Raw genomic sequence first — 25,271 nt, forward strand, 5'->3', positions numbered from 1 at the left:
CGTGCACCGCTTGTGGTGATCACACCACACCAGTCGGGAGCCACAAGGGACGATACAGAAATAGTCCTGTGTATGTGTATACATGTGTATGTGGGTGGGTTGAGCCATTCTTTCGTCTGTTTCCTTGCGCTACCTCGCTAACGCGGGAGCCAGCGACAAAGTATGATATATATATATATATATATATATATATATATATATATATATATATATATATATATATATCCCTGGGGATAGGGAAGAAAGAATACTTCCTACGTTTTCCCTACGTGTCGTAGTAGACGACTAAAAGGGGAGCGAGCGGGGGGCTGGAAATCCTTCCCTCTCGTTTTTTTTTTAATTTTCCAAAAGGGGAGCAGAGAAGGGAGCCAGGTGAGGATGTTCCCTCAAAGGTTCAGTCCTTTGTTCATAGCGCTACCCATCGCTCAATGCGGGGTATGGCAAATAGTAAATAAAAAAAATTATATATATATATATATATATATATAAATATATATTATATATATATATAATTTTATTTTATATATTTTTTTTTTTTTTTTTTTTTTTTCATACTTTGTCGCTGCTCCTCCCGCGTTTGCGAGGTAGCGCAAGGAAACAGACGAAAGAAATGGCCCAACCCCCCCCCCCCATACACATGTACATACGTCCACACACGCAAATATACATACCTACACCCGCCTTCCATGGTTTACCCCAGACGCTTCAACATGCCTTGATTCAATCCACTGACAGCACGTCAACCCCTGTATACCACATCGCTCCAATTCACTCTATCCTTGCCCTCCTTTCACCCTCCTGCATGTTCAGGCCCCGATCACACAAAATCTTTTTCACTCCATCTTTCCACCTCCAATTGGTCTCCCTCTTCTCCTCGTTCCCTCCACCTCCGACACATATATCCTCTTGGTCAATCTTTCCTCACTCATTCTCTCCATGTGCCCAAACCATTTCAAAACACCCTCTTCTGCTCTCTCAACCACGCTCTTTTTATTTCCACACATCTCTCTTACCCTTACCTTACTTACTCGATCAAACCACCTCACACCACACATTGTCCTCAAACATCTCATTTCCAGCACATCCACCCTCCTGCGCACAACTCTATCCATAGCCCACGCCTCGCAACCATACAACATTGTTGGAACCACTATTCCTTCAAACATACCCATTTTTGCTTTCCGAGATAATGTTCTCGACTTCCACACATTCTTCAAGGCTCCCAGGATTTTCGCCCCCTCTCCCATCCTATGATCCACTTCCGCTTCCATGGTTCCATCCGCTGCCAGATCCACTCCCAGATATCTAAAACACTTTACTTCCTCCACTTTTTCTCCATTCAAACTTACCTCCCAATTGACTTGACCCTCAACCCTACTGTACCTAATAACCTTGCTCTTATTCACATTTACTCTTAACTTTCTTCTTTCACACACTTTACCAAACTCAGTCACCAGCTTCTGCAGTTTCTCACATGAATCAGCCACCAGCGCTGTATCATCAGCGAACAACAACTGACTCACTTCCCAAGCTCTCTCATCCACAACAGACTGCATACTTGCCCCTCTTTCCAAAACTCTTGCATTCACCTCCCTAACAACCCCATCCATAAACAAATTAAACAACCATGGAGACATCACACACCCCTGCCGCAAACCTACATTCACTGAGAACCAATCACTTTCCTCTCTTCCTACACGTACACATGCCTTACATCCTCGATAAAAACTTTTCACTGCTTCTAACAACTTGCCTCCCACACCATATATTCTTAATACCTTCCACAGAGCATCTCTATCAACTCTATCATATGCCTTCTCCAGATCCATAAATGCTACATACAAATCCATTTGCTTTTCTAAGTATTTCTCACATACATTCTTCAAAGCAAACACCTGATCCACACATCCTCTACCACTTCTGAAACCGCACTGCTCTTCCCCAATCTGATGCTCTGTACATGCCTTCACCCTCTCAATCAATACCCTCCCATATAATTTACCAGGAATACTCAACAAACTTATACCTCTGTAATTTGAGCACTCACTCTTATCCCCTTTGCCTTTGTACAATGGCACTATGTACGCATTCCGCCAATCCTCAGGCACCTCACCATGAGTCATACATACATTAAATAACCTTACCAACCAGTCAACAATACAGTCACCCCCCTTTTTAATAAATTCCACTGCAATACCATCCAAACCTGCTGCCTTGCCGGCTTTCATCTTCCGCAAAGCTTTTACTACCTCTTCTCTGTTTACCAAATCATTTTCCCTAACCCTCTCACTTTGCACACCACCTCGACCAAAACACCCTATATCTGCCACTCTGTCATCAGACACATTCAACAAACCTTCAAAATACTCATTCCATCTCCTTCTCACATCACCGCTACTTGTTATCACCTCCCCATTTACGCCCTTCACTGAAGTTCCCATTTGCTCCCTTGTCTTACGCACCCTATTTACCTCCTTCCAGAACATCTTTTTATTCTCCCTAAAATTTACTGATAGTCTCTCACCCCAACTCTCATTTGCCCTTTTTTTCACCTCTTGCACATATATATATGTATATATATATACATATATACATATATAATTTTTATCGAGGTTGTAAGGCATGTGTACGTGTAGGAAGAGAGGAAAGTGATTGGTTCTCAGTGAATGTAGGTTTGCGGCAGGGGTGTGTGATGTCTCCATGGTTGTTTAATTTGTTTATGGATGGGGTTGTTAGGGAGGTGAATGCAAGAGTTTTGGAAAGAGGGGCAAGTATGCAGTCTGTTGTGGATGAGAGAGCTTGGGAAGTGAGTCAGTTGTTGTTCGCTGATGATACAGCGCTGGTGGCTGATTCATGTGAGAAACTGCAGAAGCTGGTGACTGAGTTTGGTAAAGTGTGTGAAAGAAGAAAGTTAAGAGTAAATGTGAATAAGAGCAAGGTTATTAGGTACAGTAGGGTTGAGGGTCAAGTCAATTGGGAGGTAAGTTTGAATGGAGAAAAAGTGGAGGAAGTAAAGTGTTTTAGATATCTGGGAGTGGATCTGGCAGCGGATGGAACCATGGAAGCGGAAGTGGATCATAGGATGGGAGAGGGGGCGAAAATCCTGGGAGCCTTGAAGAATGTGTGGAAGTCGAGAACATTATCTCGGAAAGCAAAAATGGGTATGTTTGAAGGAATAGTGGTTCCAACAATTTTGTATATATATATATAAATATATATATATAGATAGATAGAGAGAGAGAGAGAGAGAGAGAGAGAGAGAGAGAGAGAGAGAGAGAGCATGCGTTAATGAATGGCCTTGATCAGGGCATCAGTTGCCCGTGCCGTCTCACATAACATAAAAAATAAAGTCTGTAGAGAGATCTTAATGAAGGTGCCACAGGGCTAGGACACACGCATCACACAACACCTGTTGTTCACCCTCGCAAAGCTTCGCTAGAGACATCGACGCTGTTATTATTAGCCCGTCACACGTCAGTGCTGTGTGTTCGCTGCCTCTAGCAAGAAGAAATCACTATTGACATCTTGAATATCCTGTTCGATTATCGGGTTCATCTGTTTTACATAACCACAGGAGTCTGTCTCGTCCTTATCTGATATTTGATATTTGATATTTCTACTGTACAGTATCGTTTGTGAAGAACATGTATTCATTTCTGATTACTCATTTTGTTTTCTGCTCCAGCTCTCTCTTACTTTGTTATTTTCAATCATAGATTCAGTTTTCTTGATTATAAGTAGTAGTGGGATAGCGCGTCTGTCCCAGGGACACAAGTGCCCCAGTCCCCTGCCAGTCCTCAGGCCTGGGGACCCCAGTCCTGCCATGTTATTTCAACCGAATATGCACGTCTTCCTCTCTCTAGGGAAACGGAGGAAGTTGATGATGATAGGTGGATAGATAGATAAGATTCAGGGTTTATTTCAACTGTCCATTCGTCTGTTCCTCCACTGACTTACCCATTCACCCTTCTAGTCTTCCACTGATTTACCAATCCATCCATCCACAGCTCCACTGACTTGCCTATCCACCCCTTCTGTCCTCCACTGGCTTACCCATCCACCCCTCCAGTGTTCCACTGACTCACCCATCCATCCCTCCAGTCCTTCACTGACTTACCCATCCATCCCTCCAGTCTTTCACTAAATTCCCATCTACTCCTCGAGTCCTCAACCGCCATTTCCATCCAACCCTACAATCATCCACTGACTTATATACCATCCACCCCTACAGTCCTCCAATGACTTACCCATAAAACCCATCGGTCCTTCTGACTTACACATCTGCCCTTCCAGCACTCCATTGACTTAACCATCCATCCCTTCACTCCTCCTCTTACTTACGCTTTCATCCCTTCAGTCCTTCCCTGACTGATACAGTCACCTCTCCAGTCCACGATTGATTTATCCATATCCATTCTCCTCTCCCCACTCCCTTCCTTTCTACAGTCTGCCATTGACTCATCTACTCAACCCTGCCATCCTGACCATTCTGTAAGGAGCATCTTGAGTCGACTGGGGAAGTATTTCTACCTCTTGTATTTCCATGTGAGCTCTACTGTCGTACCATACCCAGTTCTGCTTCCGTAACCATCGTTCACTCTGGTACGACCCTGAATCTACCCACTCATTCCTTACTCTGCTCTGCCCTATGTCTCTCATCAGACTCGAGACACACTTACTATGACCATCATATTACTTACACGTCTCTGAAGATATTCCAGTCATCTTAACCTTTCAAACGTACCTGGTGAGCTTTTGATCTCTTCTGGCCCGTCTCTCTTTTCGAAAGACTCCCAGGCACTTGCTATAGCCTCTATGGAGGATATAGACTATATTCATTCTTTGTCGAGCTTTAACACACTCACCCTTGCCTCTGTGTAGCAGTTAACTTCTCCTACCGCACCTCTCTGGTCAGACTCCGACCCACTTTCTCAGCTGGAGCCTCCCGTACGCCGAAGCCCTTTATTTTTTTCACGTATTATAAGACATTATCAACAGGAAATGATAGAACAAGATGTCGTGTCCTGTAGACTGTCAGGTTTATGATTCTCATCGCTAGCATCGCCCTTGAGGCGAAATGACTGTTGATTCTCTCACCTGGGCAGGATGGGTGAGGTGCACGGATAATCGAATAGTATAGTTGTACAGGTAGTTAGGGTTGTGTGGTTGAGGTACAAAGATAAGCAATTAGTGAGGCTGGGTGCACACGTGGTTAGATTTATGTGAACGAGGTGCTCAGATGGTTTTGTAGATAAGGTCAGGTACACAGGTAGTTGTGTAGTTAAGGTCAGGGACACAGGTATTTGTGCAGTTAGGATGAGGCGCATAGGCACCTGTGTAGTTAGTATGAAGTGCACTGGTTAGGAGTCCAAGAAGTGTACCAGTGTTGTTGAATGTACCTCGTGTGCTGGTCTTTTGTGTGTGTTCAACGGACGCCAGTTTCCTTAAACGTGCCATGGTCGGGTATGTATGTGCGCTGGACTCCAGCGTTAGCCTCATGGAATCTCAAGAGTGTACCATTACATGAACGTTCTGTCCACAGGTGTACTTCCAGCGGGTACTGTCGGCCCGAACCAGCAGACAGGCACAGGTTCTGTCCTTCGCAGGATCCCTGGGGTGCATCTTGATGGCCGTGCCAGCCTGCATCGTGGGTGCTATCGCTAAGGCCACAAGTTAGTACCTCCCTGTTTATTATCTGGTTAAACCTTCTTTCCTTCTCGCACCTCAAAATAATCCTCATGGCGCCTTGAACAGCTTCTTTACCGTCTCTGTCAAAGATATATTTTTTTCAGAAAAAGAAAATATGTTTTCTTCTCTTTTTCTTCCATTACTACTTAATGCGATGAATTCAGTCCATAAACTGTAAATTCACACTCATATAGAACCTTAGGTTGATGTTCGTTAATGGTGGCCATATTGCTGAGTGTCTGAACAGTTCCACGTATATTCACCTTCAAACATGTACCTTAGATGAAACTTGAATCTCCATGAAAATAATGATAAAAATATTACTTTAATGGTCACGTAAATTTCATATTTGTTTTGTGCATTTCACATATAAACGGAAATAGAACATTCATCCAAAGATTTCACATTCCTGTAGTTATCAAAAGCATTAATTACATACTCAAACTAATAGAATTAACACAAATACAAGGGCTATAGCCATTCAAGTCTCGATTTAAATCTCCATCCATTCCTCAACACATTACAAAAAATACTTCCACTCTGATGAGGCTGTGGGAGCCTATCCTGCCTAGACTTGTTAAGCAGTCAAGCTTTTCATGATTCCCTTCCCTGCTGGAGGTTGTTCCATGGCTCTGGTTACAAGGATTTCGGAAATCAATGTACTTATGGTCACAGATGAGGGGAGATGATGCCTCACGAATGCTGAAGTCTTGTCATCACACATCACTAGAATATATATATATATATATATATATATATATATATATATATATATATATATATATATATATATATATATATATATATATATATATTAAAAAAAATTAAATTAAAAAAAAAAGAGAGGGGAGGATATATATATATATATATATATATATATATATATATATATATATATATATATATATACATATATATATCCTCCCCTCTCTTTTTTTTAATTTTCCAAAAGAAGGGACAGAGAAGGGGGCCAGGTGAGGATATTCCCTCAAAGGTCCAGTCCTCTGTTCTTAACGCAACCTCGCTAATGCGGGAAATGGCGAATAGTATGAAAGAAAGAAAGATATATGTATGTATGTATGTATATGTATATAAGCTATGCTTAAGTATCTTTTAGTACTTTGGAAATAGTAGAAGGTCGTGAAACGGAACAAAATTGGCCTTTAAAGGTCAGAAAAAGTGACAATATTTTCTAGAGCAATTTTATGAAACTGAAAACGGCAAAACATTTTGGTTTTGTAACAAAATAGTCTGTGCCACCACTTTGAAAGGATTCACTGGAATGTTCATGGATTCACGGGTTTAGGACAGCTTTTGTGAAAGTCCGGAGCCGTAATTCCCGTGTTGCAACGGTTAGCGTTCGTGACCGTGACGCATTCATGGGCCGCCCAGGATCGACAGCATAGGTTCGAATCCTGGCTGGTTACGGCAGGTGGTCCACAGTCAACCCAGTTGTTCATCCATTCCTAAAGGGTAGTCGATAATACGGGTAACGCCAGGAAACAGGCGAAGAAAGACCTATCCACTCATATACACGCATATACACATACTCGCTCATACACGTACATACATATGCACACATACACAGACATAGCCATATATACACATGTGCATATTCATACTTGCTTCATCCATTCCTGGTGCCACCCTGCTCCACTAGAAACAGCATCGTTACCCCATGCGTCAGCGAGGCAGCGCCAGGAAAACACAAAAATGGCCACATTCCTTCAATATCAGTCTCTAGTTGTCGTGTGTAATGCACCAAAACCCCAGCTCCCTATCCACATCCAGGCCCCACAGACCTTTCCATGGTTACCCCAGCACGTCGACCCCGGTATACCACATCGTTCCAGTTCACTCTATTCCTTACACGCCTTTCACTCTACTGCATCTTCAGGCCCCGATCACACAAAATCTTTTTCACTCCATCTTTCCACCTCCAATTTGGTCTCCCGCTTCTCCTTGTTCCCTCCGCCTCTGAAACGTATATCCTCTTTGTCAACCTTTCCTCACTCATTCTCTACATATGTCCAAACTATTTCAAGACCCCCCCCCCTCCCGTTCTGCTATCTCAACTACACTCTTTTTATTTCCACACATCTCTCTTACCCCTTTCATTACATACTCGACCAAACCACTTCACATCACATATTGTCCTCAAACATTTCATTTCCAAAATATCAACCCTCCTCCGTATAACCCTATCTATAGCCGATGCCTTGGAACCATATGATATTGTTGGAACTACTTTTCCTTCAAACATACCCATTTTTGCTATCCGAGGCAAAGTTTTCTCTTTCCACACATTCTTCATCGTTCCCAGAACGTTTGCCTCCTTACCGACCCTATGACCTGCTTCCACTTTCATAGTTCCATTCGTTGCTAAGTCCACGTGGATCCCAGATATCTAAAACACTTCACTTCCTTCAATTTTTCTCAATTCACACTGACATCCTGAGTTGCCCCTCAACCCTGCTGAACCTAACAGTTAACCTTGCTCCTTTTCACATTTATGCTGAACTTTGTCATTTCATGCACTTTTCCAAACTCAGTCACCAACTTCTGCAGTTTCTCTCTCGATTCAGCTACCAGTGCAGTATCATCGGCGAACAACACTGACACTTCCCAGGCCTTCCCACTCCCAAAAGACTTCATACTCACCCCTCTCTCCAAAACTCTTGCGCTTAGCTCCCTAACTACCCAATCCATAAGCAAATTAAACAACAATGAGGACATCACGCGCCCCTGTCGCAGAGAAATCTTCGCGGGGAATCAATCACTCTCCTCTTTTCCTATTCGTACACATGCCTTGCAAACTTGATAAAAACTTACAGCATCTCTATAAACCCTATCATATGCTTTCTCCGATCCATAAATGCTACATACAAATCCATCTGTTTTTCTAAGTTTTTCTCACACACATTCTTCAAAGCAAACACCTGATCCATATGCTCTCCACCCTGTCAATCAATACCCTCCCATACAATTTTCCAGGAATACTCAACAAACTTATGCCTCTGTAGTTTGAGCAATCACCTTTATCCCCTTTGCCTTTGCATTTCGCCAATCCTCACGCACTTCATCATGATTCATACATGCACTGAATATCCTTACCAACTAGTTAACAATACAGTCACCCGCTTTCTTAATAAATTCAACTGCAATCCTGTCCAAACCCGCCGCTCTGCCGGATTTCATCTTCCGCAAAGATTTCACCACCTCTTCTCTTTTCACCAATCTACTCTCCCTGACAGTCTCACTTTGCACACCACCCCGACCAAAACACCCTGTATCTGCCATTCTTTCATGAAACATTCAAGAAGCCTTAAAATTCTCACTCCATTTTCGCACTTCATCACTACCGGTCATCACTTACCCCTTGACCCCTTCACCGATGTTTCCATTTGTTCTCTTGTCTTACGCACCTTCTTCCAAAACATCTTTTTATCATCCCTAAAGTTTCATAATACTCTTTCACTCCAGCTCTCATTTACACTCTTTTTCAAACCTTGCACCTTCCTCTTAACCTCCTGCCGCTTTCTCTTATACATCTTCCAGTCATTTGCACTCCTTCCTTGCAAGTATCGTCCAGTTGCCTCTCTTTTCTGTTTCACTAACAACTTTCCTTTATCTCACCACTCACTACCCTTTCTAATCTGCCCACCTCCCACCTTTCCCATGCCACATGCATCTCTTGCACATGCCATCACTGTATCCTTAGATAATCCCATTCCTCACGCTTTAACCTTACGTCATTTACTCTCATCTTTTGCCATTCTGCACTCAATCTCTCCTGGTACTTCCTCACACAAGTCTCCTTTCTAAGCTCACTTACTCTAACCACTCTCTTCTCCCAAACATTCTCTTTTCTTTTTTGGAAACCTTTGCAAATCTTCGCTTCCACAAGATAGTGATCAGACATTCCACTAGCTGCCCCTCTCAGCTCATTAACATCCAAAAGTCTCTCTTTTACACGCATATCAATCAACACGTAATCTTTGACCGTTTCTCGTACTCACATGCGTATACTTTTGTATATATCTCTTTTTAAACCAGGTATTCCCAATCACTATTCTTTTTTCAGCACAAAAATCCAGAGGCTATTCACCATTTCCCTTCACAACACCGAATACCCCATGTACACCAATTATACCCTCAGCTGCCACATTACCGACCTTCGCATCTAAATCACCCATCACTAATACCCGTTTTTGAGATGACCGTGATTAAGGCCTCATTTCCTCATGACATCTCAGCTAGCATTAACAGACTTTTCTTGTACCTACCGTTTCCGAACTTTCGTGATTCGAGAACTTATGTTGTATTATAACAAACTTTATCCCTTTCCTCTTCATTTCGACTAACAAGCCCATCACCTAATCCACTATTGGCACATAACCTACCAACTATTACAAATTCTCCTGCTATAGAAAATCAATGCAACTCCTGCGAACCGTCCATGACTGCTGATTTTTCGGACAACGATTTAACTCATTCTTCCATCATCTCATCTAAGCCTCAATTTGCAACTACGTTTCCTCACCTGAAACACCTGTACTGCCATCTTTCATAAACATCAAAACCTAAAATCCACACCATTCGCACCTCACACTACCAGCATCACTACCCACCCCATCACCACATTCCACATCACACTGCACACCACACCTCCAAACACTTTTACACACCACATCAAAACCTTCACCCAACTCCATTAACACACTCTTCACAACCACACCTTCACCAACCCCCACACTCTCTATACACTCCACATTGCACCACTCCAGCACAACCCATGCCCCTTTACCATCACAACAACTCCTATCCACCATCACACCACCCATCACACTAGCCCACACACACCACCTCCCAACCACATGCACACACTACACACACACCACCAACGAACACAAAACCCATCCCACACAACCTACCATTACACCACTTTTCACACAGCACCAACTCCACGTACTATCCCACACAATCCTCAACTCACTACCACACACACTCCTCACCACAACACACCACATCTTTCTGAAACACTTACACAAACTCAGCATCCACACAAGCAACACCAACACACACTACCCCACACCACACACCATTACAACCAAACACTACTACACCACATCAATCAACAACACATAATCACTTACACACCACACACACCAACACACGACAACTACACACACACATACACACACATCCAACCACTATCTTTCACACAAAAATCCAACACACATCCACCACTACACCACACACACCAAACACCCATGACACACAATAACCACACCACACACCACCTACACACAAACACCATCACAACACCACACAACGACAACCAGCACAACACACCATTCCACACGACAACACACAACATACACACACATTCACCACACACGTACACCAAGCACCACCACACACGACACACAACAACAACAAACACTACAGCACCCTCCCCACACCACAACACAAACAACACAACACACACACTGACACCACACACACGAACCACAACATACAATTCACTACAAGCAAGACACCACACACTCCACCGTCCTACAGCTGTGGGACACGTTAATGACAAACCACACACATCACACAAGCACACAAATGATCCACTACATCAACAACCATTCACACACTGTGCACCACCACTACACACACACACACACACACAACACACACACACACACACACACACACACACACACACACACACACACACACACACACACACACACACACACACACACACACACACACACACACTTTTTTTTGCCCCAAGTCTTTTTCCCGCCCCAACCTGATAGCGTTAGTCTTAAAGTCCTTGTCAAGCCTACATGTGTGTCCTCTGTCTCTCACATTACTGGTCCACATAGAAGGGAATATCTCACTTCCTTCTCCATTTAGCTATATATTGCTTCTTATTTCAAGTGTGGCGTCAGGTGCTGCTATGCCGAACGTACTATTTTACCAACCCTGAGTCTCATTTAATTCCAACGAGGCTTCGATGTTTCATATGGGAGGGACGTAAGACGTAGTATGGCATTATTCTGAGCTATGGTCTTAAAGTGAATCATTTTCCATAATGGTATCACATCACTTATTTCACTGGTGAAGAAATGAGACTGTCATGTTTCCAACAGATCTGACGTGTCGAAAATATTGGGACATCTGCCATTTAATTGGCCTTTTGGATCCACTGATGGAAATTGATGGATAATCTATTAGGCATGCCATAGTAAGCTAATGTAGTTGCTGGTTGTGAGGGAGATGCTAACTATTTGGTTTATTCTTCAGTGGGTCGTCCTCAGGTCAGAAAACTCTACCACTCGACCGCGAACTCCTCTGCTACACATCATTCTCAGAGCAGTTATCCTAAATGATAAAAAACATAAAGTATTCAGAAACATCCGACTAGGAAATGGTGTATGGTCGTGTATTAAGAATTATAGTATTCTGTCTTCTTATATGAGTGCTTACCGATAACGCTAGAGGCTCTCTCGTGGCAGTGTCTACTTACGACATGGTCGACGCTGCCAGCCCTCTAGTGCCAGTGTCTGCTTATAACATGGTCGACGCTGCCAGCCCTCTAGCGCCAGTGTCTGCTGACGACATGGTCGACGCTGCCAGCTTGCTAGTGCCATTGTCTGCTTACGACATGGTCGACGCTGCCGGCCCTTTGATGCCAGTGTCTGCTTACGACATGGTCGACGCTGCCAGCTTTCTAGCGCAAGTGTCTGCTGACGACATGGTCGACTGTTATTGCAATTTCCCGCTACCCTGACAAGCAGCAGTGGCGGCAGCAGCAGGTGGACGATGAAATACGACAGAGTATTGTGTCCAGAGATGGAACTGGGTTACTTGCCTTGACCTGTGACCCGTGTGACAAATCCTACAGATGATCTGTGACCCGTGTGACCAGTCCTAGATACATATGACCTGTGATTCGTGTGATCAGTCGTACATATGACTTGTGACCCCTGTAATCAGTCATACATCTGACCTGTGACTCACCTAACCCATAACCCATTGATCCAACTAGCATCTGACCTCAATACATTTAGTAAAGTTTCCATAACTACACTGATAGCATTCAGTTGGCCATATTACATGACACATCTTTATTCCTATACAAAATATGCTCTGACAAAACTTTTCCACGAAACAAAAATGATCATTTTTTAAGGTAAATCAAATTGCACTTAGAGGGTCTTGACGTGCTGCAGAGTTATACAGACTGACTTCATTGCCTCTGGTGTCAGCTTAGCACACTGTGGTTGTAAGATATTGTTTGTGTTCAGTGGACTAACATACCTATCCTGTTACTGCTGCTGCTTCTGCTGCGCCACAAACTCAGACTGACCGTACTACCTCACTGAGTTCAGGAAGACCGGTTTTCTTCGAGTACCATCCACCAAAGATATTTTGTCCCATGTCTGGATCTAATAATCTCCAGTTTTACTAGACCGCTTCTGGGTCCACCAGGTCAGCCATGTGACTCATGAACCTTCCATGGACTACCTGGAATTCATTACCAAGTGATACACCGGCCAGTTCCCAACTCTCATTGTGCCTAATGACTTTTTACGTTTCTTAGGAGCGTTGTTTGTTGGTGGCTTTTTGTTCTCTCCTTTGTTAATGGAAATTTCATTATTTTCTTTTTCGAAGTTTACATTACGCACGTAACCCTAACAATCCAGTCCTAAAGCTATCCTAGTGTTTAATTTCAAGACTTCCTTCATTCATTTAATCCTAACGTTTGACCCCTATCTTGTACTGAAATAATCTTCAACATAACTCGTATATAAAAAGTATATCACTGACTCCATTTGTTAAGGCACGATTTCAATCACTTTCGAAATCATGTCGAAATCCTGGGCAATCGTTCAGCAGGGTGAAGAAATTAATGGGAATCCTTAAGTTTTGAACCCAAGGCAACTTAGTCATTGACTTGTCCCCTACCTTCCTTTATGTGTCCACAGATCTATTATGATCAGTCGTCACACTATGTATGAGCGACGATTCATTCACGGCTTCCCCAATCTGTCATCCCTCTTACTTTTACAGAACAAGAGCACATACAGTCACCATCCGAGCGGCTGCCACATAACCTTTTCATCCCAGATGTTCTCATATCTCCATTTCTTACCTATTTATCACTTATGTTCCAAACAGTAGGTTGTTCGCATATGCTGCCTCATCTTTTCACTGGTCAGTGCACGGGGGAACACCAGGAGAGAGTATTGTACTGTGCAGGCCTTTTGTATGTTCCACAATGAACTGTCTGCCTTTCACAAAGGCTCTCTGACCACCTCTGTGTATTGCTCTTCACAATACCTCTGCTTTCCCATTTCCAACCTCACTGAATATTCATCTCCCCCCCCCCCCCCCCCCCTCCACAAATGCACCAGAATCTTTCTTGTTTTAAAAAAAAAAGGGTTTCTTTATAACCTGCCTTTGTGTGAAATATTATCTCCTCACCCTATCCATTTTCTTAAAGCTCCTATGCATACTTGTTCTGGAATCAGACTTTTCACAGAAACAATGACAATCATTATCATAAGACTAGCCATACATTAGAGGTTATATCCTTTACATTTCTTTATTCTAGTGTGCTGTTGCTAAGATGAGATCCTGGAACATACACTCTCTTCCAAACAGTCTGTTTCAGCCAATGTCCTTATAATCTTTCCCTTCTCTCACACTGCAGCCTCGTAATTTGTGTGTTCCATTTTCATACCTATTTGAGTGGTCGTTACCTCCTGATTCATCATGTTTCTTAATCATTTCCGATTTACTTATTATTCTTTTAAGAGTCCTTGTATATATCGCATATCCTCACCACGGATGAATTCCATCACATAACCTTGAAGCCCTACAAGAAACCATCCAAGTCTCACTAGGAACCTACCATCCTCCACTCCCAGGAACCTACCATCCTGGTTTTACCAGGAACGTGCTATCCTGCTCATCCTCAGTAACCTACCATCCAACTCTTACCAGAATTCTACCACCTACCACCCTGCTCTGACCAGGAACATACCATTATACCCCTACAAAGAACTTACCATCTTCTTCTCAGTAGGAACTTACCATTCTACTCTCACTAAAAACCTCCCATCCTGCGCTCGCCAGGGACCTGCCATCCTATCCTCTCAAGGAACCTACCACCCTCCTCTCACCAGGGACTTACTATCCAGCTCTCACCAAGAACCAACTATCCTTCTCTCACCAGGAACCTCTTATTCTGCTCTCACCAGGAACTTAACATCCTCCCCTGTAAAGGAACCAACCATCCTGCTCTCACAAGGATCCTACCTTCCTACTCACACCACGAACCCACTGTCCTGATATAACAACCAAAGAAAAATCTCTTCCTTCCCTTTTTTCATTATTTTTTTAAGAATATTTTCCACTTTTTTCAGAGGGTTTAGTCCGTCCTTCCATTCTCTTCCTTCGCTTTGTCTTTACTCATATTTCTCATCTCTGTTCTTGCCACTGTCTCATAAATTATGGTCCTTTATATACATGAGGCAGTACGATGTCCTCGCAGCCCCTCAGTTTAATCTTGTATGAATGACGTCATTCATTATTCATGGTGTATGTGACGTGCTGTGCGTATTGACATCATTAATCATGTTGATTGACACCAAATGTTTCGTATGTTGACAACATTGATCTTCATTGTTGATACCGTCATTCCTGGATTTTGACACTGTTAGTCATACATGTTGTCAGCCTTGGTCGTGTGTATTGACACCATTAGACATGTATGATGACACAAGTAGACATATAAGTTGACACCAATAGTCATGTATGCTGACAGCATTAGTCCTGCACGTTGGCACGCCACCAGGTTAACTACACCTCACTGACGACAAAATTACTAGTTGCATTTGATAAGAGTTATCGAGATTTTAATTTCCTCATACCCCTCATTTCCCTTCTCCTGTGGTTATAAGATAAGAGAGGAGTTATTAAGGGAACTGGGATGGGATGAGTGACGTTGTAAGATATGTACCTGCAGCAGTGACTGTGCCTCACCTCTTAACCTGCAGCAGTGACCCTGTCCTATCTCAGGACCTCCAGCAGAGACTGTGTCTCACTTCAGGACCTGCAGCAGTGACCGTGTTACACCTCATGACCTGCAGCAGAGACTGTGTCTCACCTCAGGACCTGCAGCAGTGACTGTGTTACACCTCAGGACCTGTAGCAGCGACTGTGTTACACCTCAGGACCTGCAGCAGTGACTGTATTACTCCTCAGGACCTGTAGCAGTGACTGTGTTACACCTCAGGACCTGCAGCAGTGACTGTGTCTCACCTCAGAACTTGCAGCAACGACTGTCTCACACTTAATGTTATTTACAGACTGGGAGGAGACAACTTACACGAAGGATATCACGGCGCCAGAGCAGAAAAAGCTGATTCTACCCCTCGTCATGCAGTACCTCACACCCGGGGTAAGTGGTGCACATCATCATGCAGTACCTCACACCCAGGGTAAGTGGTGCACATCGTCATGCAGTACCTCACACCCGGGGTAAGTGGTGCACATCATCATGCTGTACCTCACGCCGGGGGTGAGTGGTGCCCTTTCTCATATATTACCCTACACCTGGGGTAAGTGGTGCCCCTTGTCATGCGGTTCCTGGCCCCTGGGGTAGGTGTGCCCCTTGTCATGCTGTACCTCACACCTGTGGTAATTGGATCCCCTGTATATGCATGCAGTGCCTTATGGCTGAGGTAAGTGACAGTACTTTAGGTTGACAAAGATACAACTCGATCTCAGAACAAGGACATGTTCCTTTTGTATGTCACACATTTTGATTGGATTCCCGTGGTAAGTCAATACAACCCATGAACATAATGCCTTATAGAAAGTTGTCGGTGCGTGTGTGCGGTCACAGTGTTTCCATCTCGTAAGGAATAATGTCACAGTTACTTTTGATTTAGAATTTTACGAGACGCCATATACCATGTGAACTGACGCAGTAGCGAGAATGGTCGTTGGAAATATTCCTCAAGTTATCGAGCAACATTTTGCTCACGAGGAGAGCGCTCCTAGATCAGCCAGGTAGGAGGAAGATCTCCTGGGAAATACTCCACTTCACAAAGAACCGAGTACACATCTCTCTCGGACGATATTTCATGGACTGGAAGACAAAAAGTTATTGCCGAATGGTTAAGATAAATGGGACAGCTTCCCCAGAACGATACACTTTGGGCTGTATATCCAAAGTAGGTCAAGCCATCTAATGCAAGCTGACGAGCTAGAGACAGAAATCTGTGACGGGCATACCCGTCGTAATATCTTGTCTCAATATCTTTTGATAATGTTGATGATATTCAGATCTCACTAGGGTTCTGAGGGGAATATTCCCTCAAGTCATGAGGCGGTTGTATCCCTCAAGGGGACTTTGTGACGGATATGCAGTTGTCATCTACTCTCCAAACTCCAAAGCTTTGCCTTAATAACCCCAGGGAAATCTGATAGAATTGATCGAAACAAGGGACTGGGAGCCGATTACAGGGGATACGAAACTCAGACGAAGTTTGCGCCCCACTAATGCGAGGGGATGCCGTGCCAGCAAAGCTTAAGACCCATAATGGCCCTGAAGTTTATGTGTCCGTGACAGTAAGTCTGCGTCGTTTCTGTGGGGTTCACTTTGGATTAACAGTTTGTATTACTTGAGACATACAATAGAGAAGTGTTTGTCCAGACATCTGCCAAACGTAATGGTTTTCAGCTATTAATGTAATTTAAAGAAAAGCTGTAATGAGAATGCAAGGGTTATCCTCGAGTTCCTCCAATAGAAGTTACACGAGACTCCCGTCCCATATCGTACTGAGGGAGAATCAGGACCAACCTGGGTTAGGGTGATGGATGTATGCTGTACCTGAGGTAAGCTCCATCAAGAGCCACCGCCACCGCCGCTCTGAATGTCGTCCCGGACTTATAAAGTTTTCTCATCTGTCCTTATTTGTCAGCTTGTAAACTTTTGCCAATCATGTCTGAAACATGGCTACTGCTAAAACACACACACACACACACACACACACACACACACACACACTATTATAAACATCGTGGATTTCACTTATAAAGAGACAGACAGAGTCCTCATGAAGACAAGGAGTCATAGAGACAAATTTTTCGAACATATACAATAAAGTTCTTGCTCCAATAAGACCCTAATTGTGGGTCAGTCACTCGAGGATCAGATGAAGCCAGTTCCAGTCATCACTCTATCTAATCATCTCACACGTGTGTGTAAAGAAATTTTCTGAAATATAAAAGAAGAATGCAGCAGCACGTGAAAGAATAGAAATAGTCCATTATTTATTGGTAATTGCCAGCTATGTCCAGCCACCTTCAGAGAATCTTTTATCTGGATAGATTCTGTTTTGGATCATAAAGAAGAAAACTGTTACCTTTAGAAGTATATAACCGGAATTTGATATTTCACTGTGACAAGTGAGCAGTGAAGCAGTGAGGATGTGAAGTGACATCGAAATATTTGATACACTTAAGTTCAGAATCTAGAAGTTTGTTTGTAGGCCAATAAGACAGTCATCAATTATCAATATCATTAGAAGACTGAAGGTCTGTAGGCCTCCGTAGTGTAGCAGATAGCGTTGCTTACCTAGATGCATCCACGGACCGCCAGGGTTCGAATGCTGGTTGCAGTAGTCTGTCCACTGTCATCCCAACTGTTCATTCTCCCTTAGTTGTTGGTCGATAAACTGGGCACCTGGCTTAGCCCAGGGTAAATATATATATATATATATATATATATATATATATATATATATATATATATATATATATATATATATATATATATACATATCCCTGGGGATAGGGGAGAAAGAATACTTCCCACGTATTCCCTGCGTGTCGTAGAAGGCGACTAAAAGGGGAGGGAGCGGGGGGCTGGAAATCCTCCCCTCTCGTTTTTTTTTTATTTTCCAAAAGAAGGAACAGAGAACGAGGCCAGGTGAGGATATTCCCTCAGAGGCCCAGTCCTCTGTTCTAAACGCTACCTTGCTAACGCGGGAAATGGCAAATAGTATGAAAGAAAGAAGAAAGATATATATATATATATATTAGGTATCTGTGAGTGAATTTAGCAGCGGATGAAATCATGGAAGCGGAAGTGAATCACAGGGTGGGGGAGGGGGCGAAGTATCTGAAAGCGGTGAAGAATGTGTGGAAGGCGAGAACGTTATCTCGCAGAGCAGAAATGGGTATGTTTGAAGGAATAGTGGCTCCAACAATGTTACATGGTTGTGAGGCATGGGCTATAGAGAGGGTTGTGAGGAGGAGGGTGGATGTGCTGGAAATGAGATGTTTGAGGACAATATGTGGTGTGGGGTGGTTTGATCGAGTAAGTAATTAAAGGGTAAGAGAGATGTGTGGTAATGAAGAGTGTGGGTGAGAGAGCAGAAGAGGGTGTATTGAAATGGTTTGGTCACATGGAGAGAATGAGTGAGGAAAGATTGACAAAGACGATATATTTGTCAGAGGTGGAGGGAACGAAGAGAAGTGAGAGACCAAATTGGAGGTGGAAGGATGGAGTGAAAAAGATCTTGAGCGATCGAGACTTGAACATGCAGGAGTGTGAAGGGCGTGCAAGGAATAGAGTGAATTAGAACGATGTGGTATACCGGGTTCGACGTGCTGTGAGTGGATTGAACCAGGGCATGTGAGGAGTCTGGGGTAAACCATGGAAAGTTTTGTGTTGCCGGGATGTGGAAAGGGAGCTGTGGTTTCGGTGCATTACACATGACAGCTAGAGACTGAGTGTGAATGAATGTGGCCTTTGTTGTCTTTTCCTAGCGCTACCTCGCGCGAGCGCGAGTGGAGGGGCGGTTCCATTTCATGTGTCATAGGGTGGCGATAAGAATGGATCAAGGCAGCATGTATGAATATTTGCATGTGTATATATGTATATGTCTGTGTATGTATATGTATGTATACGTTGAAATGTGTAGGTATGTATATGTGCGTGTGTGGGCGTTTATGTATACACATTTGTATGTGGATGGGTTGGGTCATTCGTCTGTTTCCTTGCTCTATCTCGATAACGCGGGAGACATATATATATATATATATATATATATATGTGTCAGTGGATTGAATCAAGGCATGTGAAGCGTCTGGGGTAAACCATGGAAAGCTGTGTAGGTATGTATATTTGCGTGTGTGTGGACGTATGTATATACATGTGTATGGGGTGGGTTGGGCCATTTCTTTCGTCTGTTTCCTTGCGCTACCTCGCAAACGCGGGAGACAGCGACAAAGCAAAAAAAAAAAAAAAAAATTATATATATATATATATATATATATATATATATATATATATATATATATATACATATATATATATATATATATATATATATATATATATACACACACACACACACACACACACACACACACACACACACACGTGATCGCCGTTTCCTGTGTTAGTAAGGAAGCGCAAAGATCAGACGAAAAAAGGCAGCATTTGTTCATACTCATTCTCTGTCATGTGCAATGCACCGAAACCACAGCCCCCTATCCACAACTAGGCCCAAGAGACCTTTCTATGGTTCCCCCGACCGCTTCACATGCCCTAGTTCAGTTCATTAATAGAACGCCCTCCCCTGTATACCATATCGTTCTATTTCACTCCATCGCGTGCACACCTTTCATCCCTCTGCGTGTTCAGGGCCCCATTACTGAAAATCTTTTTCTCTTCATCCTCCCATTTCCAGTTTGGTCTCTTCCTTCTTCTTGTCCCTCCCCTTTCACACCATATGCTTTATTGTAGTGGTCTTAGGAATAGTGGCCTCAGCAGCCCTGAGGCAGGTATTAGGTATACGTATACCCTCTTTGTTAAAGAGTTTATAAGGTGGCCTTGCTAAGGGTGCTCAGCCGCTCCTGCCATCTCAGCTGACTTTAAGAAATAAAAGATAAGTTTTCTATAACTGTTTGAGACTTTCAGATAATGGACCAGAAACCAAGAACGAGAAAATTTGAACAACAAGTCAGTCCAGGTTAGGCTATGCCTATCAAATACACACAGCCAACCCAGGTATAGAATCTGTTGCTCTCGTAATTTGACTTCCAAATCAGGAATGGCCTCACGTAGGGGAAGGTACGTTTAACGGTCGGTTGCAGCTAAATCCAAAGGAAGGAGGGTAGGGGATATTACGAGTCATTATAGATCAAAGGTGTGGAGGGATGAATATAGATTATACGATAAACACGATCGGATAATAACACAGTTGGAGGAGGAGATGAATAAATTAGAAAGATATTGACTTCATTTGACCTTAGGGTGAACTGAAAAGTTACGTAGCACTTTATTGTTTCGAAAAGAATTCTCAGTTGGATGAAATATAATGTTTGCAGAAGAGACGACTTAATCCCACATTTTCTTTAGTATATATATATATATATATATATATATATATATATTTTTTTTTTTTTTTTTTTATACCTCGTCGCTGTCTCCCGCGTTTGCGAGGTAGCGCAAGGAAACAGACGAAAGAAATGGCCCAACCCCCCCCCATACACATGTACATACATACGTCCACACACGCAAATATACATACCTACACAGCTTTCCATGGTTTACCCCGGACGCTTCACATGCCTTCATTCAATCCACTGACAGCACGTCAACCCCTGTATACCACATCGCTCCAATTCACTCTATTCCTTGCCCTCCTTTCACCCTCCTGCATGTTCAGGCCCCGATCACACAAAATCCTTTTCACTCCATCTTTCCACCTCCAATTTGGTCTCCCTCTTCTCCTCGTTCCCTCCACCTCCGACACATATATCCTCTTGGTCAATCTTTCCTCACTCATTCTCTCCATGTGCCCAAACCACTTCAAAACACCCTCTTCTGCTCTCTCAACCACGCTCTTTTTATTTCCACACATCTCTCTTACCCTTACGTTACTTACTCGATCAAACCACCTCACACCACACATTGTCCTCAAACATCTCATTTCCAGCACATCCATCCTCCTGCGCACAACTCTATCCATAGCCCATGCCTCGCAACCATACAACATTGTTGGAACCACTATTCCTTCAAACATACCCATTTTTGCTTTCCGGGATAATGTTCTCGACTTCCACACATTTTTCAAGGCTACCAAAATTTTTGCCCCCTCCCCCACCCTATGATCCACTTCCGCTTCCATGGTTCCATCCGCTGACAGATCCACTCCCAGATATCTAAAACACTTCACTTCCTCCAGTTTTTCTCCATTCAAACTCACCTCCCAATTGACTTGACCCTCAACCCTACTGTACCTAATAACCTTGCTCTTATTCACATTTACTCTTAACTTTCTTCTTCCACACACTTTACCAAACTCCGTCACCAGCTTCTGCAGTTTCTCACATGAATCCGCCACCAGCGCTGTATCATCAGCGAACAACAACTGACTCACTTCCCAAGCTCTCTCATCCCCAACAGACTTCATACTTGCCCCTCTTTCCAAGACTCTTGCATTTACCTCCCTAACAACCCCATCCATAAACAAATTAAACAACCATGGAGACATCACACACCCCTGCCGCAAACCTACATTCACTGAGAACCAATCACTTTCCTCTCTTGCTACACGTACACATGCCTTACATCCTCGATAAAAACTTTTCACTGCTTCTAACAACTTGCCTCCCACACCATATATTCTTAATACCTTCCACAGAGCATCTCTATCAACTCTATCATATGCCTTCTCCAGATCCATAAATGCTACATACAAATCCATTTGCTTTTCTAAGTATTTCTCACATACATTCTTCAAAGCAAACACCTGATCCACACATCCTCTACCACTTCTGAAACCACACTGCTCTTCCCCAATCTGATGCTCTGTACATGCCTTCACCCTCTCAATCAATACCCTCCCATATAATTTACCAGGAATACTCAACAAACTTATACCTCTGTAATTTGAGCACTCACTCTTATCCCCTTTGCCTTTGTATATATATATATATATATATATATATATATATATATATATATATATATATATATATATATATATATATATATACATATTTATTTTACTTTGTCGCTGTCTCCCGCGTTACCGAGGTAGCTCAAGGAAACAGACGATAGAATGGCCTAACCCCCCCCACATACACATGTATATACATACACGTCCACACACGCAAATATCCATACTTATACATCTCAACGTATACATATATATACTCAGACAGACATATACATATATACACATGTACATAATACATATTGTCTGCTTTTATTCATTCCCATCGCCACCCCGCCACACATGAAATAACAACCGTTTCCCCCCGCATGTGCGCGAGGTAGCGCTAGGAAAAGACAACAAAGGCCACATTCGTTCACATTCAGTCTCTAGCTGTCATGTATAATGCACCGAAACCACAGCTCCCTTTCCACATCCAGGCCCCACAGAACTTTCCATGGTTTAGCCCAGAAGCTTCACATGCCCTAGTTCAGTCCATTGACAGCACGTCGACCCCGGTATACCACATCGTTCCAATTCACTCTATTCCTTGCACGCATTTCTCCCTCCTGCATGTTCAGGCCCCGATCACTCAAAATCTTTTTCACTCCATCCTTCCACCTCCAATTTGGTCTCCCACTTCTCGTTCCCTCCACCTCTGACGCATGTAACCTCTTGGTCAATCTTTCCTCACAATTCTCTCCATGTGACCAAACCATTTCAAAACTCCCTCTTCTGCTCTCTTAACCACACTCTTTTTATTACCACACATCTCTCTTACCCTCTTATTACTTACTCGATCAAACCACCTCACACCACATATTGTCCTTAAACATCTCATTTCCAGCACATCCACCCTCCTCCGCACAACATTATCTATAGCCCACTCCTCGCAACCGTATAACATTGATGGAGCCACTATTCCTTCAAACATACCCATTTTTGCTTTCCGAGATAATATTCTCGACTTCCACACATTCTTCAACGTTCCCAGAACTTTCGCCCCCTCCCGCACCCAATAATTTACTTCCGCTTCCATGGTTCTATTTGCTGCCAAATCCACTCCAAGAGATCTAAAACACTTCACATCCTCCAGTTTTTCCCCATTCAAACTTACCTCCCAATTGACTTGTCCCTCAACCCTACTGTACCTAATAACCTTGCTCTTATTCACATTTACTCTCAGCTTTTTTCTTTCACACACTTTACCAAACTTAGTCACCAGCTTCTGCAGTTTCTCACACGAATCAGCCACCAGCGCTGTATCATCAGCGAACAACAACTGACTCGCTTCCTAAGCTCTCTCATCCACAACAGACTGCATCCTTGCCCCTCTTTCCAAAACTCTTGCATTCACCTCCCTAACAACCCCATCCATAAACAAATTAAACAACAATGGAGACATCACACACCCCTGCCGCAAACCAACATTCACTGAGAACCACTCACTTTCCTCTCTTCCTACGCGTACACATGCCTTACATCCTTGATAAAAACTTTTCACTGCTTCTAACAACTTGCCTCCCACACCATATAATCTTAATACCTTCCACAGAGCATCTCTATGAACTCTGTCATATGCCTTCTCCAGATCCATAAATGCTACATACAAATCCCTATGCTTTTCTAAGTATTTCTCACATACATTCTTCAAAGCAAACACCTGATCCACACATCCTTTACCACTTCTGAAACCACACTGCTCTTACCCAATTTGATTCTCTGTACATGCTTTCACCCTCTCAATCAATACCCTCCCATATGATTTCCCAGGAATACTCAACAAACTTATACCTCTGTAATTTGAACACTCACTTTTATCCCCTTTGCCTTTGTACAGTGCCACTATGCAAGCATTCCGCCAATCCTCAGGCACCACACCATGAGTCATACATACATTAAATAACCTTACCAACCAGTCAACAATACAGTCACCCCCATTTTTGATAAATTTCACTGCAATATCATCCAAACCCGCTGCCTTGCCGGCTTTCATCTTCCGCAAAGCTTTTACTACCCCTTCTCTGTTTACCGAATTATTTTCCCTAACCCTCTCACTTTGCACACCACCTCGACCAAAACTCCCTATATCTGCCACTCTATCATCAAACACATTTAACAAACCTTCAAAATACTCAATCCATCTCCTTCTCACATCACCACTACTTTTTATCACCTCCTTATTTGCCCCCCTCACTGAAGTTCCCATTTGTTCCCTTGTCTTACGCACTTTATTTACCTCCTTCCAAAACATCTTTTTATTCTCCCTAAGATTTAATGATACTCTCTCACCCCAACCCTCATTTGCCCTCTTTTTCACCTCTTGCACCTTTCTCATGACCTCCTGCCTCTTTCTTTTATACATCTCCCAGTCATTTGCATTATTTCCCTGCAAAAATCGTCCAAATGCGTCTCTCTTCTCTTTCGCTAATAATCTTACTTCTTCATCCCAACACTCACTACCCTTTCTAATCTGCCCACCTGCCACGCATCTTTTGCGCAAGCCATCACTGCTTCACTAAATACATTCCATTCCACCCCTACTCCCCTTACGTC

At 43.1% G+C, this 25,271-nt stretch overlaps 1 protein-coding gene across 1 annotated transcript in view; it reads left to right on the forward strand.

Moving 5' to 3' along the window:
- The window catches only part of LOC139756497 (high-affinity choline transporter 1-like), a 1,116,821-nt gene that overhangs the window by 934,557 nt on the left and 156,993 nt on the right, over positions 1-25,271 (forward strand). The window contains exons 8-9 of the mRNA XM_071675940.1: positions 5,543-5,672; positions 16,065-16,156. Coding sequence (XP_071532041.1) covers positions 5,543-5,672; positions 16,065-16,156 — 222 coding nt within the window. The remainder of the gene's footprint in view (positions 1-5,542; positions 5,673-16,064; positions 16,157-25,271) is intronic.

This window comes from Panulirus ornatus, chromosome 22 (genome assembly GCF_036320965.1).
Source record: "Panulirus ornatus isolate Po-2019 chromosome 22, ASM3632096v1, whole genome shotgun sequence".
Lineage (NCBI taxonomy): Eukaryota > Metazoa > Arthropoda > Malacostraca > Decapoda > Palinuridae > Panulirus > Panulirus ornatus.